This window comes from Topomyia yanbarensis, chromosome 3 (assembly GCF_030247195.1).
Source record: "Topomyia yanbarensis strain Yona2022 chromosome 3, ASM3024719v1, whole genome shotgun sequence".
Taxonomy (NCBI): Eukaryota; Metazoa; Arthropoda; class Insecta; order Diptera; family Culicidae; genus Topomyia; species Topomyia yanbarensis.
Window position 1 is genome coordinate 320810814 of NC_080672.1, and position 12756 is coordinate 320823569.

The window sequence follows — 12756 nt, forward strand, 5'->3', positions numbered from 1 at the left end:
ATCTATCAACTACGCTGCTTGCAGTTAATCGTAATATCACTTAAATCACTGGTGAAGTAGAAGAGTCACTGATCGCGCACAAAAACAGCTCCTAAGCAGAAATAATTTAGTTCAAAGTTGAACGACCAATGCTTTTTTGCGGTTTACTCTTGAAGGCGAAACGAATTGTGGTTTTCCGTGCTCTAGCCAGTTGATGAATGGAACAAACGCATAAACGTTTCATTCTTGATCAGTTCCCAGCTAGCTTCCCGCCGAAACACAATGTCGTTTGAGTATATCAACATAACAGATCCGACGTGGTTCGCTACTCGTTTTCAAACGGGAGAAGAGGACTACGTTTTGGTGAAACCTAAAGATTACTCCAAAGTTCCAATCGATATCCCCAACTGGAGCCCACTGCCATGCTGTACGACGAACCAGTTCAAACGATACGAAAATGAATTGCTGAATTTCGAAGTAAAGGCTGATGACATTTGGATCGCATCCTACCCGAAAAGTGGAACAACTTGGGTTCAGGAAATGGTTTGGTTGATCAGTAACGATCTGGATTTCAACACGGCACGTGCGACAGTCATCCGAGACAGGTCACCCTTTTTGGAGTAAGTATTTTTGTTGCTCGTTGCACAATACTGATTTACTGGATTTAAAAAACTTGTTTCGGCAGAGTCAGTACAATTTTCGACATTGGTGAAGAATCGAGTTCATTCGCGTATACCACTGAAACGCCCAGTCCACGGCTGATCAAAACACATCTACCAGTGGCTCTGCTGCCGCCACAGATTTGGAACGTGAAACCAAAAATCGTCAACATCCGCCGAAACCCGAAATCGGTTGCCGTTTCGTACTATCACCACTCGAACGAATTCAAAGGTACCAAAGAAGCTTTCATCCGATCTTTCATGAAAGATTTGCAGCTTTATTCGCCCTACCACCGGCACGTCATCGAGTATAACCAGTTGAAGAACTACGGTAACATATTGAACCTATCCTTCGAGGATATGAAACGGGACTTGAAAGCGTCGGTGCTAAAGACTTGCGATTTTCTCGGTTGGAGCTACGCGGACGCCAAGATTGACGAGCTTTGCCGGCATCTGTCGTTTGAAAATATGGCCAAAAATCTGGCGGTCAATTACGAGGACGTGTTTCCGAACGAAAAGTTCATCCGCGAAGGAGCCATTGATGGCTGGAAGAAAGAGCTCAGTCCGGAGCTGATCGCCGATATGGATCGGTGGACTGAAAGTGTGGTTGAAGAGAAATATCGTTACTTGTTCAAGGTGTAAATAATGCAATCTCATACCTTAATACGGATTAAATTAGGTATGTAGTTCGAGGTAAAATGATCTAATAAAATAACAATTTTAAATGCATACCTCGCATAGATCGGTCATTCGTAGTCTTTTAGCTATAGCGAAATTCCATTTCCAAGTTAGCCGAACAATGTCTGAAATTGTATATAGCTTTTGTTCCAATTTTTGTTTTCCCCAAATTTGTAAAACTGTTCCAAATCGGGCGGGCAGACTTATTGTTTCATGTGCTTGAAAGTGACAGACTTTGCGTCAAGGTGCGACAAAAACAACGATCATTCAAACCACATCTCCGTAAAATTGCAATTAGTTTCATAAAAACGCCAAATTGCACCAACCATTATTGCTGCATTCAATTTCGACACATCATACCGAAAGCCAGACCAGACCAGACACCAAGGTTTAAAGGGAAACTCGAACAAGAGAAGTGGAATGTTTAAATTGCTTCACCCCCATCCAATCATCCAAGTGTAGTGAAGCGATGCGTCATCGTGTCTGCTGTCAGCCAAAAAAAGCTCACCCTTCAAGGGGATAGACAAAACTTAATCAGCGTCAATTTTTCGTTTTTCCACACATTGTATCTCGACAGATCTAAACCGCGCCACTGTCAGCAAACCACCGCATCACGCCACCGTTTTGAATGGTAAGCATTTTAAGTGAAGCTAATAAATGTTCGCATTACACCACCGTTAATTGAGATTAAGCACACGATTGGTGATGTTTGGGCTTCTTTGGTGGTGGGCCGCAACGGTTGGGGTCCTTAAATTACCCCTTGTGCCGCACTTACTTCATGAATCAATAGAGTGCGCAGATTTGATGTAACCAATGCCGCCAGCCACCAGGGCTCAGTTGGGCGCAGAAAATTCAAAACCTTAACCCTCTCTAGGTCTATTACAGCCGCATGATGGGATAGCTCTGCGATCTAAGCGATCACAGCACAAGTCGTCGGTGCTCCAGATTTCCAGCATGACGAATTGTGCAATCGTTCCCACATGCGCATAATATCGCACCAGGTAAGTGGTTGCTCTATCTGTCTGCATAGCGTACTTCATAAGACTGCGGCGGCAATTTAGCTATCGGCTAATCGTATCGAGAATCCATAAACACTTCCTCGCGGGGAGTAAAAAGTCGCGCTACCCGGGCGGTACATGTTGATCGTGTTTTCTCTTTCACCGCCGACTAGTGTTGTACACAGGGCTGGTGTAAAATGGTTCCTGAAAAAATATCGTTAATTCTAATGTTGATCTCTATGAATTATTAGGTTGTAAAAAAATTAAACGATTTTTTTTGTGTTTGATCATATTGTTTAGTTTACATTACATTTCTAATTCAATATATTGGGTGTTCAGCAACAACTGGTGATTTATCATCCCCATTGTTCATATGATTCGGTGTATTATTAAGATATAATATGTTCTCGCAGTTAAGTAATTTCCGCAGTTGGAAGTTTTAAGCCTACTTGTCATGTGGATAAGAAGTTAAACAAATCTTATACACTAACTTATAAACTATAAAGAGAGCTAATCGTTGCAATTAATGATTGCAATGATTTTTGTCATTCGTATTCGAGCGCTCGGTCGAGACACAAGTGTTTTATTGCCAGTCCGTGCAGTGTGTAGCGACAAAGAGTGGTGCTAATCCACGTTCAAGATTATTTTGCACACTCTCTACCTCATCGAGGTTTCAGTATTTCTGAGTACTGTTAACCGGCCAGTGACCAGTGAAGCAGTGCTCTTCTAGTCAGCCGTATGGATACCGTTACATACACAAGTCAATTATTATTTTACGTTTCACCTTCTTGGTTCTCCTACTAACGTGCACTCGGCAATAGGTCCGTGCAAAAATAACTTCCCCTGACGGCAATTTATCTCAAGGTGAGATGGACGTAGAAACAAAATCGGCTCCCCGGCTCAAAGTACATCCAAATCCTCGGCCACGTGATCTTCTTCCGAACCAAAGACAAAAAGTGTTTGAATCTGTTGCAGATTTCTCGAGTTCTGGTGGATTGGTATTCGGCCGTAACAGAAATATCGAAAATTCGCCTTAGGGGCCGTACACAAATGACGTAGCTTTTTTTCGGCGATTTTTGACCCCTCCCTCCCCCCTCGTAGCATTTGGTCACAAAATTCTAACCTCCCCCTCGTAAAAAACGTAGCATTAACCTACCCCCTCCCCCTCGTCCCATGCAAAGCGCCCGGGAGATGAAAAAATTACATATGTTTTTCAATTATCTTAAATACATGTCCTTTCAAAATGTTTGACGACTTTTATCAACATTTTCATTATAAAAGCAAATTGCGTGCAAAATAAGCCCATTTCATGACAAATATAGTGTTGATAGTTTTGTTTTGAATTTTATTTTTCAAGGGGAGCATGAAGACAAGTTCTCTCAGTTCACAATCGTGCAGCTGCCAATGGTTCTAAGAACCATTCGTTCATCTAAATTACTAAATTTTGTTTGGTTGAATTCGAAGTGAAAATTTAATTCAGCTTCCAAACTAAGTCTACTAGTTAGCAACATTAGCTAACTAATGTAGCAAGTTAAATCCGCATACAAAATCTTTTCGTATTTTTGCGTTCTTGTAATTCCGCGAATCGTAAAATTTATCTCATGAAAAGCCGCATCAAAAGTAACTTGTGTGAAGTTAAATTCATTTCTCTAGGGAATGGAGGATCATTAAATTGTTTTCTCTAAACAATGGGTTTTAAACTTAATGCTACGTCGCACAACTTCTGACCCTACCCTCCCCCTCGTCCAACTTCGTCACAAATTTGGTGTACCCTCCCTACCCCCCAAAATGCTACGTCATTTATGCATGGCCCCTTAATAAACTTCGGGTGGTTGTTAACAGTTTAACTCAGGCAAACAATATTTCTGGGACTGATTCAAAGACCCCATGCCTAAGCCAGTGGAGATACGGGAGTGCAAACGTTTGCATTTGGCATCAGTTGCAGCTGACAGGAAGAACACATACGTCAACTCAGACTCTTATCGGGTGATCTTCGCCGGTTCTGTTTTACCCAACTACCACCTCTTTGACAAGGTTCGTCTACCTGTTCGCAACTTTGTGCCACGGATCATGAACTGCACTAATTGCAAACACTTGGGACACATAGCCTCTCATTGTAGCAATAAAGCCCGTTGTCAGAAATGCGATGAGAATCATACGGATGATTCCTGTGGAAGGAATGTCGAAAAGTGTCTCTACTGTGGGGGAAACCCACATGATCTCTCGGCATGTACAAAAAAACGCGAGGAGAATCTTAAGCATTCGCTTCAGGGACGCTTTAAGCGATCTTTTGCAGAAATGCTTAAGAAAGCTACGCCACTGGCCTCTACGAATATCTATACCAACTTGTCTACCGACGAAGGGGACTGTGATGACACCAGGCATTGAAGTTGTCGCTTGCCAAATCAGAATTAAAGGCAAAGACCTTTGCATTGCTTCCACCTACATCCCCCTTAGAGCCTCAGTCAGCCACCGACAGCTTTGTAATATTGCGGATCTCCTCCCCGCACCGAGGCTAACGTCAACTCCCACGGCACGGCATGCCTTCATAATGATAATCGATCTACCCTACTCCATGACCTTTGCGACAACTTCAATATGACCATTTTTAAAAAACGGTTGAAATGACACGGATTCCTGCCTCTCCAGCACGTCCGGGCGCCTTAGACCTGACCCTTTGCTCGACATCGCTGAGGTTAGATTGCATGTGGAAGGTAGTCTCTGATCCCCACGGCAGTGACCATCTCGATACCGCGGCTCACTAAACGATCAGACTAAACTCGTACCAAACGCAAGCTCTCGAGGGCATGATCCCAACCCATGTTGAGACAAATAGTACTCAGACGTGTACACGGAGAAGACCGCCGCGTATAAGGTCTTCCAGGACAACGGGCTACCAACCAGCTACCGACAGTACGCGGCAGAAACGCGCATGAAGAGTTTGATGAAAGCCAAAAAACGTAGCTAATGGCGCCGCACAGTGGCGTAACTATACCAAAACCATAGCCAAAATTATTTCACATGTTTTTAAGCTTTTTTATACGATAACAAGTGATGAAAAATGGTTCTTCGTGATTTTAGACAATTTATGACCAAAATATGAAAATATTAAACCTCCTTGCAGTGTGATGCAAAGCCGAAAATAAACGAATTCCACGAGCATTCATTCAATGGGCAACTCCTGGTAATCCAAAATGGTTACGTAGATCGCGAGAGGAAAGTGAAGGAATTGTTAGTCCGATACTTGCTTTTGCTAGAGGCCGCACTACTGCGCACTCCACAAGTATCACGGGAGGATATTTGTTAGTAAGTATAGACATTGGATACTACTTCTTCTTTACCGATGCTGTAGAGGTGACTTCACTTCTGGACTAGATATCGATCCATCAATTCATGGACCGGGGACCAACCGCTTTACTTCCCTTCCGAAGAAAGACGTCACCATAGATTTTTTGTCGTGACTAACGACTTACCTTTCAATATAGGGGCCCCTTTTCAAAATTTCGGAAGAAAAATGATGTAAGATTTTGAACGCTTATATCTTTTGTTGTACTGAATGGATTTAATCAATTTCTTCGGCATTTTGTCGAAAATATTTGTACCAATGTTGTATTAAATTTTGGAATATGTAGGATATTCATTATCAACGGAAAAATAGTGTTTTGAAAAATCTTTCAAAAACGACTCGGAAAAGTGAAAATTTTCAGCCCATCCCGCACAGAGCCGTCAAAATGGTGCAGCAAATGAACAATAAAATAATGAAAAGTTTATATAAAGGTCCACTACATGTTTGTTCCTATGATTATTCGTATTGGGTTGCTTGACGAGAGCAGTTGGTGGGGGAAAGCCGGAATATTAATTTTGGTTAAGCCATTAGAAGTCGGACGGAAAGGAAAGGCTCATGCACGCCACGAGAACGAGCGAGAAAGCGATAGTAGTGCATATTAGCGAAAGCGTTACGTACATTTTGAACCTTATTAACTTTTCTTCTACAAAACGGATTGCCAATCTTGTTTCATAAATCGGAAGGAAAACGTTCAATGCTTGCTACCGATACGTTCTTTGCTATATAAAATTTGTTTAAATAGTTCGAAAACTACTTTAAATGAAATCAACATTAATGATAAAACCTATAAATAGGGGTGTCGCAGCTTTTCTCAAAGCCAGACGTGTGTAAGACGCAGTGCATAACAGACGTGCGTGGTCGTGAGAAGCTGCATCGGACGGTGAGAAGTCCAAAAAGCCAAAGGCTAAGAAACGCAGTCACTGAAAAGGCGGTAGTAACTGCCACTAAAAATGCCACCAAAACATCGAAGGCTGCAAAGCGTACTCATTCGGTGTGAGCTGCGAAAGGGGAAATGGATGGATGGATGTACGCAGTAAAAACAATCGTCGGCAAGGTTTGAATTGTTTTAAAAGATTCCCGTCTTGAATCAACATAGTTATCCACAAACCGCCCTTATTAGGACAAAGGCAAAATGGAAAAAGATGGGTTGGTAATGTATATGACATAACAGGGGTGTCGTGACCACACTTCGAAGTTATTTCAAATCTTGCAAAGCATAAATTGACATAATTTCAATGATTGTTCCTTTATGAATGAAATGACAAATTTTCAGGTCAACGCGGCAATAACTTTGCAATTTATAGAACAATTTTATATTTTTAGTTATCATATATTAACTGTCATCTCTTCCAAACAACTCAACCCTCTGCTGCCAACCACGTGGTTTTGCAGGGTTGAGGAGAATCATTGTAAAATGTCCAATACATGATTTTATGTTGATACCTCCACTAAAACCACTTCAGAACACTCCCACCTGTCATACATGTACATTGTCTGCATGTTGAAATCATTATATGAAATTATTGACCTGTATTCAACGCGGAGAACTCGGTAATAAAATTGTTTTGCTGAATATACTAACGAACGGGATCCCCAGGAAAATTTCGCTGAGCCCGGTGAATCGAACTTAATGCGCAAAATTTAGCCATTTGAAGGAGATACAAGCAGAATTTTAAGAATATGAGCATCGCGGTTATGTCCCGGACATTACCCGCCCCTAGTTTTTCGCTAAGCGTGTTCATTTTTGTACGGAAAAGATTCCGATGGTTGTTTCGAGAGATTTTAACATTGATATTTCAAAGCAAGAAAATTGTTCATTTCATGAATGAATGTCTCAACGAGCTTAGAATCCAGCGCATCCCCTATCAACGCAGACGCCAACAACAAAGGTTCTTTTCAGAACCACCATAATTATTATAAAGAATAACTTGAAACATTCCCACATATTTCATTGAGTATCATTCGATTTGAATTACAAGTCAAACGAGTAGTCACGACACTCCGGTTATGTCCTAGACATTACCCACCCATCTTTTTCACCTCAGAAAAATCTCAATGACCTTGGCTGGAATTGAACCCAGGCAAACTGGACTGAATGGCGATCACGCTTACCGCTCAACTACCGGCGCCGTCTCAAATTATTCTTTTCATATAAGATCTTTTAAATATCTCCAATACTGATTTTTTTTAATTCTCTTAAATTTGAGCAAAAAACACGACATTTTCAAACAACTGTAAACAACCGAATGGGATTAATTGGGAATGATTTCTTCGTGGAACAGTGAGAAGACACTCCAAATAATCTTTACCCGACATTGCCCGACAAGGTACATTTTTTACTAATTTACTAATTTTTAAAATTGAAAAAGTGATCACTTTTATAAACCTACCCAAAAATGACAAAGAAAAGCTAAAATTGAGCCAAATTGATTGTAGTTGCTGGAGTTTGCTATGAAAAGTACGATTTTGATTTATATATTGATTTTGGGTAATTAGATTTTGAGCAATCTAAAAAAATTAGGGATAATGGCTTTCAAGCTAATAAAATGTGTAAAAAATCACTGATTTCAAACAATTGCATACAAAAATTATCAAACGCTTTTTTTTAAGAAAAACGTTAAAGTATGTTTCGAAGAACAATTTAAGCTGAAAATATGGACAAATAAACGAAAACAATATTTTTTTCTATTTTGGCCAGGATTTGAAGTTAGTTACGCCTCTGTGCGCCGGTTCGTCGACGGGCTAACGAGAGCAACATCGATGATTACTCTTTGGGCACGGCCCCAAACTTTCCACGTTCATGAAGTTACATTTTATGAAAATTGATTGAATAGTAAGGGATCATCCATAAATGACGTAGCATTTTGAGTGATTTTTAAAACCCCCCTCCCCCATCGTAGTATTTCATCATGGACCTCTAAATACCCCCTGGTAATTCCCCCCATTGTCACAGCATTTTTTTTAAATAAAAAAACGTTTTTAATCCACCTAACAGTGTTATGAGACATTTCTTATAACTCTTATCACTCTCTTCGGATATTATATCGTTTGAGAACATTTAGAACTTGATGCTTCGCGATGTTTTTGAATACACATACTACATGGGATAGTGGCAGGACTCAGAGAATCGCTCAAATCAGCATAGGACAACATCAGTGCTAGAAATCTCAAACCAAATCAATGGGAAAGCGAAAAATGGCCCATAAAATAGACATACCAACGAATTATTGTTAATGCTCTGTTAATAAAATATCTATTTTGAATTTTGAATCGATTTGAAGTTTATACTTTACTCAATTTTCCAACGCGACTGAGAACTAAGAAATCAACGCTTTTTCTTGAAAAGGACGATAGCAGCAGGTATTATTATTATTCAAAGAAAATCAACAGTGAATATTTCCAGACTTGGTTTTATTTCCTATTTAAGAACTATTGTGTTATTACATCCTAGATTGCATGATTCAGTGATCGAAACCCAAAACTTCATAAAGTATTTGAAATTATTAAATTAAAATTTGTTTTTGCTATTGAAATTGACAAAATGATAGTATCGCCCCTTTGGCGATTGTTTACTTTTTCGGTCCCACCTATCAGCATTGAAGTATCGCCCTTATGTTTTTACATTTCTTATATTTTACAATAACTACCGTTCTTCACCACCGATTTCGTCCGTGTTTTTTCAATAGCGATCATTGTTACTATTTACAGCTGGTATCAGCTTCATAATCCTAAAAAATACGAAAATAACAGTTTTGCCTCTAAACTGCTAGCAAAAAAGTATCGTCCTGTTTGTTTGCATGGAGCGTGGAGGGCGAAACTTTAAATAAACAAACAAAAATACAGTTTCGCCCGTTGTATTTTTTGCTGTAGTTAAGGAAAGCAATATCGTAGAATCCAAATTTTTAGGTTAATTTGTTGCGTTTCAAAGCCCTCATTAGCATGTATGAAAAAAGCCTTATGTTTACATTTGTAAGTATCGCCCTTTTCACAAAAAAGCGTTGAAATGAAATCGCAGCTCCGGATATCACGCTATCTCTGAAGTGCATGCGTGCATAGTTCCAAATTTTACTTCGACATCGACTTTTTCTAAAGGTGACTTCCCAGTAGTATCCTTGATTTGAATTATTATCGCTAATCCTAATGCCAAAGAACAAATAAAAACCTCTCGAAAACGAACCGTTTGGGAAAATCATCATCATTACTGAAATTTTCATTTTCGCGAAACTTTTCGATAACCTTCCGTCACTTGCGTTAATACACTGGGTGCACAGTGCTCTGAAAATCTAGCGAAATCGTCTTAGGGCACCAGCGGGTCTAATTCAGAGCTATCTGCGCGGCTAGTTAAATCTGTAAAGAATACTAAAAATTAATTTCTATTCCATAATTTTCAGTTCAGCAATTCGAGAGATCGTGCTCACCGCAAGCCATGAAAAATAGACTACGTTGTGAAGCGATGGTCACTATTTATTAAAAAATCACGGTTAAATAAAAAATAAAACTATTAAAAAATTTCAAATAGTTTATAATTTTTACAAACTTCGTAGGAAAAATTGTTTAATAAGCTTTCGTAATATTGTGTAGGAAAAAAGCTGAAAATTTCAGTATTTTCTCTATCTGCAACATATAAACCCTTAAGTATACCAATTAATTGGTATACGAATTGGAATAGGTTCGCCAAAGTTTGGAAGAAGTCTATAAAATAACCCCTTGAAAACTACCTAAAAATTGTTGTAGTTCGATGCAATAAAAAAATATCCAAAAAAGAAATGTACCTATTAATGTAAAACACAGCGAATAATACATACAATAAAGACCCATTTTTATCAATCTCATGGTGTATTTTAGGCTGACAAAATGGGGACATTGACTAAATCGGGCAATTTTTTTTCTTGATAATGAAGAAGCTGTTAAAATATTCTTCCCATCCCTTGATGTAGTCTGACAACTATTTATGATTATGATGAATTTTTCATTTTTGCATATTTCCATCTTCATGATAAGGAAAACATGCTCAAGAAAGGATTTACTCGAATTCAGCCTTGTTCGTCTGCTAGAGCCCATCAAACATATGTTCATATTTGGCTGATAAAATCGGGGTTTCAATGTGTTATAATAGATATTCAGCATTCGAAGAAGTTTCTTTTGAACGAGTGTAGAACGACTTTGTTTCTACTTATTTGAAATCAGCGGCGTAGCCAGAAATTCGGTTTGGTTAAAATCGATCATACTGTCCAAACGGCATAATTCCGAAACCGTAATTTTTGAAGTTTTAAAATTATGCAGAATTAATTTTTCAGAAAATAGTAACAGAGTTCGTGTCTTTAGCGAATTTGTTGAGACTTTATTGTAGTCATGAATATTAACCTGAGAAAATTCACCATAAATACTTCTTGGACGATATACCGTCAAAATTATTTTATCAAATGATGCGCTGTTTAACGTTTGTAAAACTCATCGAAGATACTAAACCTCCGAAATTGGTGGTTTCAAAATGATGCTATCTTGACCTTAAATTACTGATTTTAAACATTTGACCTATACATATAATTGGTCATACAACAAAAATCAAATGCTCATCAAAATTGATCAGAACCTGCTAGAATCGAATGGAAATCGTCATTTTTCATAAATTTCTCTCTACATTCGGAAAGTGTTATCCTCGTTATTAATCATATTACGTTTTCGTCTCAACTCGACGCATTCCCAAAAAGAACCTGTCTTAATGCACCTAGTGGTGCAATTGTGCTTGTCTCATTTGTCCAGACTACGATTCCATGGCTGGTTATGTTCAATACAATGGTGGAAATGAATATTACATGTTCAGTACGATTTGCACATACATACAATGGATCGTCAGCCACGATCTTGAGATACTATGTGATACTGAAACATCGCTTGAAACCAGCGGCAGATCATGGAGAAAGATCCGGGATGTCCAGGTCCTGCCGAAAATTTTCAACTTGTTAAGAAATTTTAAACTAGTTTTAATTTTAAAGTAGCAACCCCTCACTGCATACTCCCTCCGGGCCGGTATGATTGTCGATTTTTAGAATGATTGCACAATCTTTCTGTATGAGAAAGGCAAAAATGTACCAAAGTCCAAAGAAGTAAATTTTTATCAAACATCTCAATGTTTCATGCATTTTAAAGTCATTTGGCATCAAAAATACAAATTTGATTTTGGAAATTTTTCATTTCAGTTTATATGGGAATTTGCTGTGTGATTGCACTCTTCAACTCGTAACTCCGGAGCCGGAAGTTCAATCAATAAAAAAAATCAATAGCAGCCGATGGGAAGGTTGTACCTTTCATTTGAGACTAAATTTGTGCAAATCGGTCCAGCCATCTCTTAGAAACAGAGGTCACATTTTTTTCCACATACACACATACACACAGACATACATACACACAGACATTTTCCGATCTCGACGAACTCAGTCGATTGGCATATGACACTCGGCTCTCCGGGCGGGATTAGATTGACGAATTTTAGAGTGAATGAGAAAGGCAAAAACATTTTTAGCAAATGTTGAAAGTTATGCATTTTTTGGTGAGCAGTTCTATGTTTCATAGACATTAAATCAATTTTAACTTCGCTTCCTATTAAATAAAGATCCTTATTACAGTACATTTCTACAAAAACGAGCTCAATTTGAAAATAAATCTGAGGATTATGATTGATTACAGAACTCTGGAATTTTCCATTGGAATGTTTTCAGGCAGGAATTTGATATTGATGCTATTAGACCACTGTGAAATCAAGACCAATAGATCAGTTACATATCAGGACCCGATTCCGACAATTTATGAAAAGTCCTCATGATGTTTACAACAACAGGTTATCAATCTACGGATCAGATAATTGTTATTGTAATATTGAATCAAATCAGTCTGCATCAATAAATTTTCAACTTCAATTCAATATTTTTTTGGTGTTGTGGGGGGGGGAGGGTTGTATGGTGTAAACCCCAAAATCTTCTCTTGGCTACGCCGTTGCTTGGAGTTTTTTTTTCGCTTTTCATTTTCCGATATGTTTCAGATCGATCCGATGGTTATAAGTTAGAAAAATTGTAGTCAGAAGGTTCGCACAAATGAA

General features: G+C 38.7%; 1 protein-coding gene across 1 annotated transcript; it reads left to right on the forward strand.

Moving 5' to 3' along the window:
- Nucleotides 1–261: 261 nt before the first annotated feature.
- Nucleotides 262–1280, forward strand: LOC131688083 (luciferin sulfotransferase-like). The gene is made up of 2 exons (XM_058972235.1): nucleotides 262–599; nucleotides 665–1280. Exons 1-2 carry the CDS (start codon nucleotides 262–264, stop codon nucleotides 1278–1280), a joined length of 954 nt encoding a protein of 317 aa, XP_058828218.1.
- Nucleotides 1281–12756: the final 11476 nt, after the last annotated feature.

Coding starts and splice junctions, on each gene's coding strand:
- LOC131688083 (XM_058972235.1), top strand. CDS start 262: ATGTCGTTTGAGTATATCAACATAACAGATCCGACGTGGTTCGCTACT. Junction 600..664: donor GACAGGTCACCCTTTTTGGA/GTAAGTATTTTT, acceptor TTGTTTCGGCAG/AGTCAGTACAATTTTCGACA.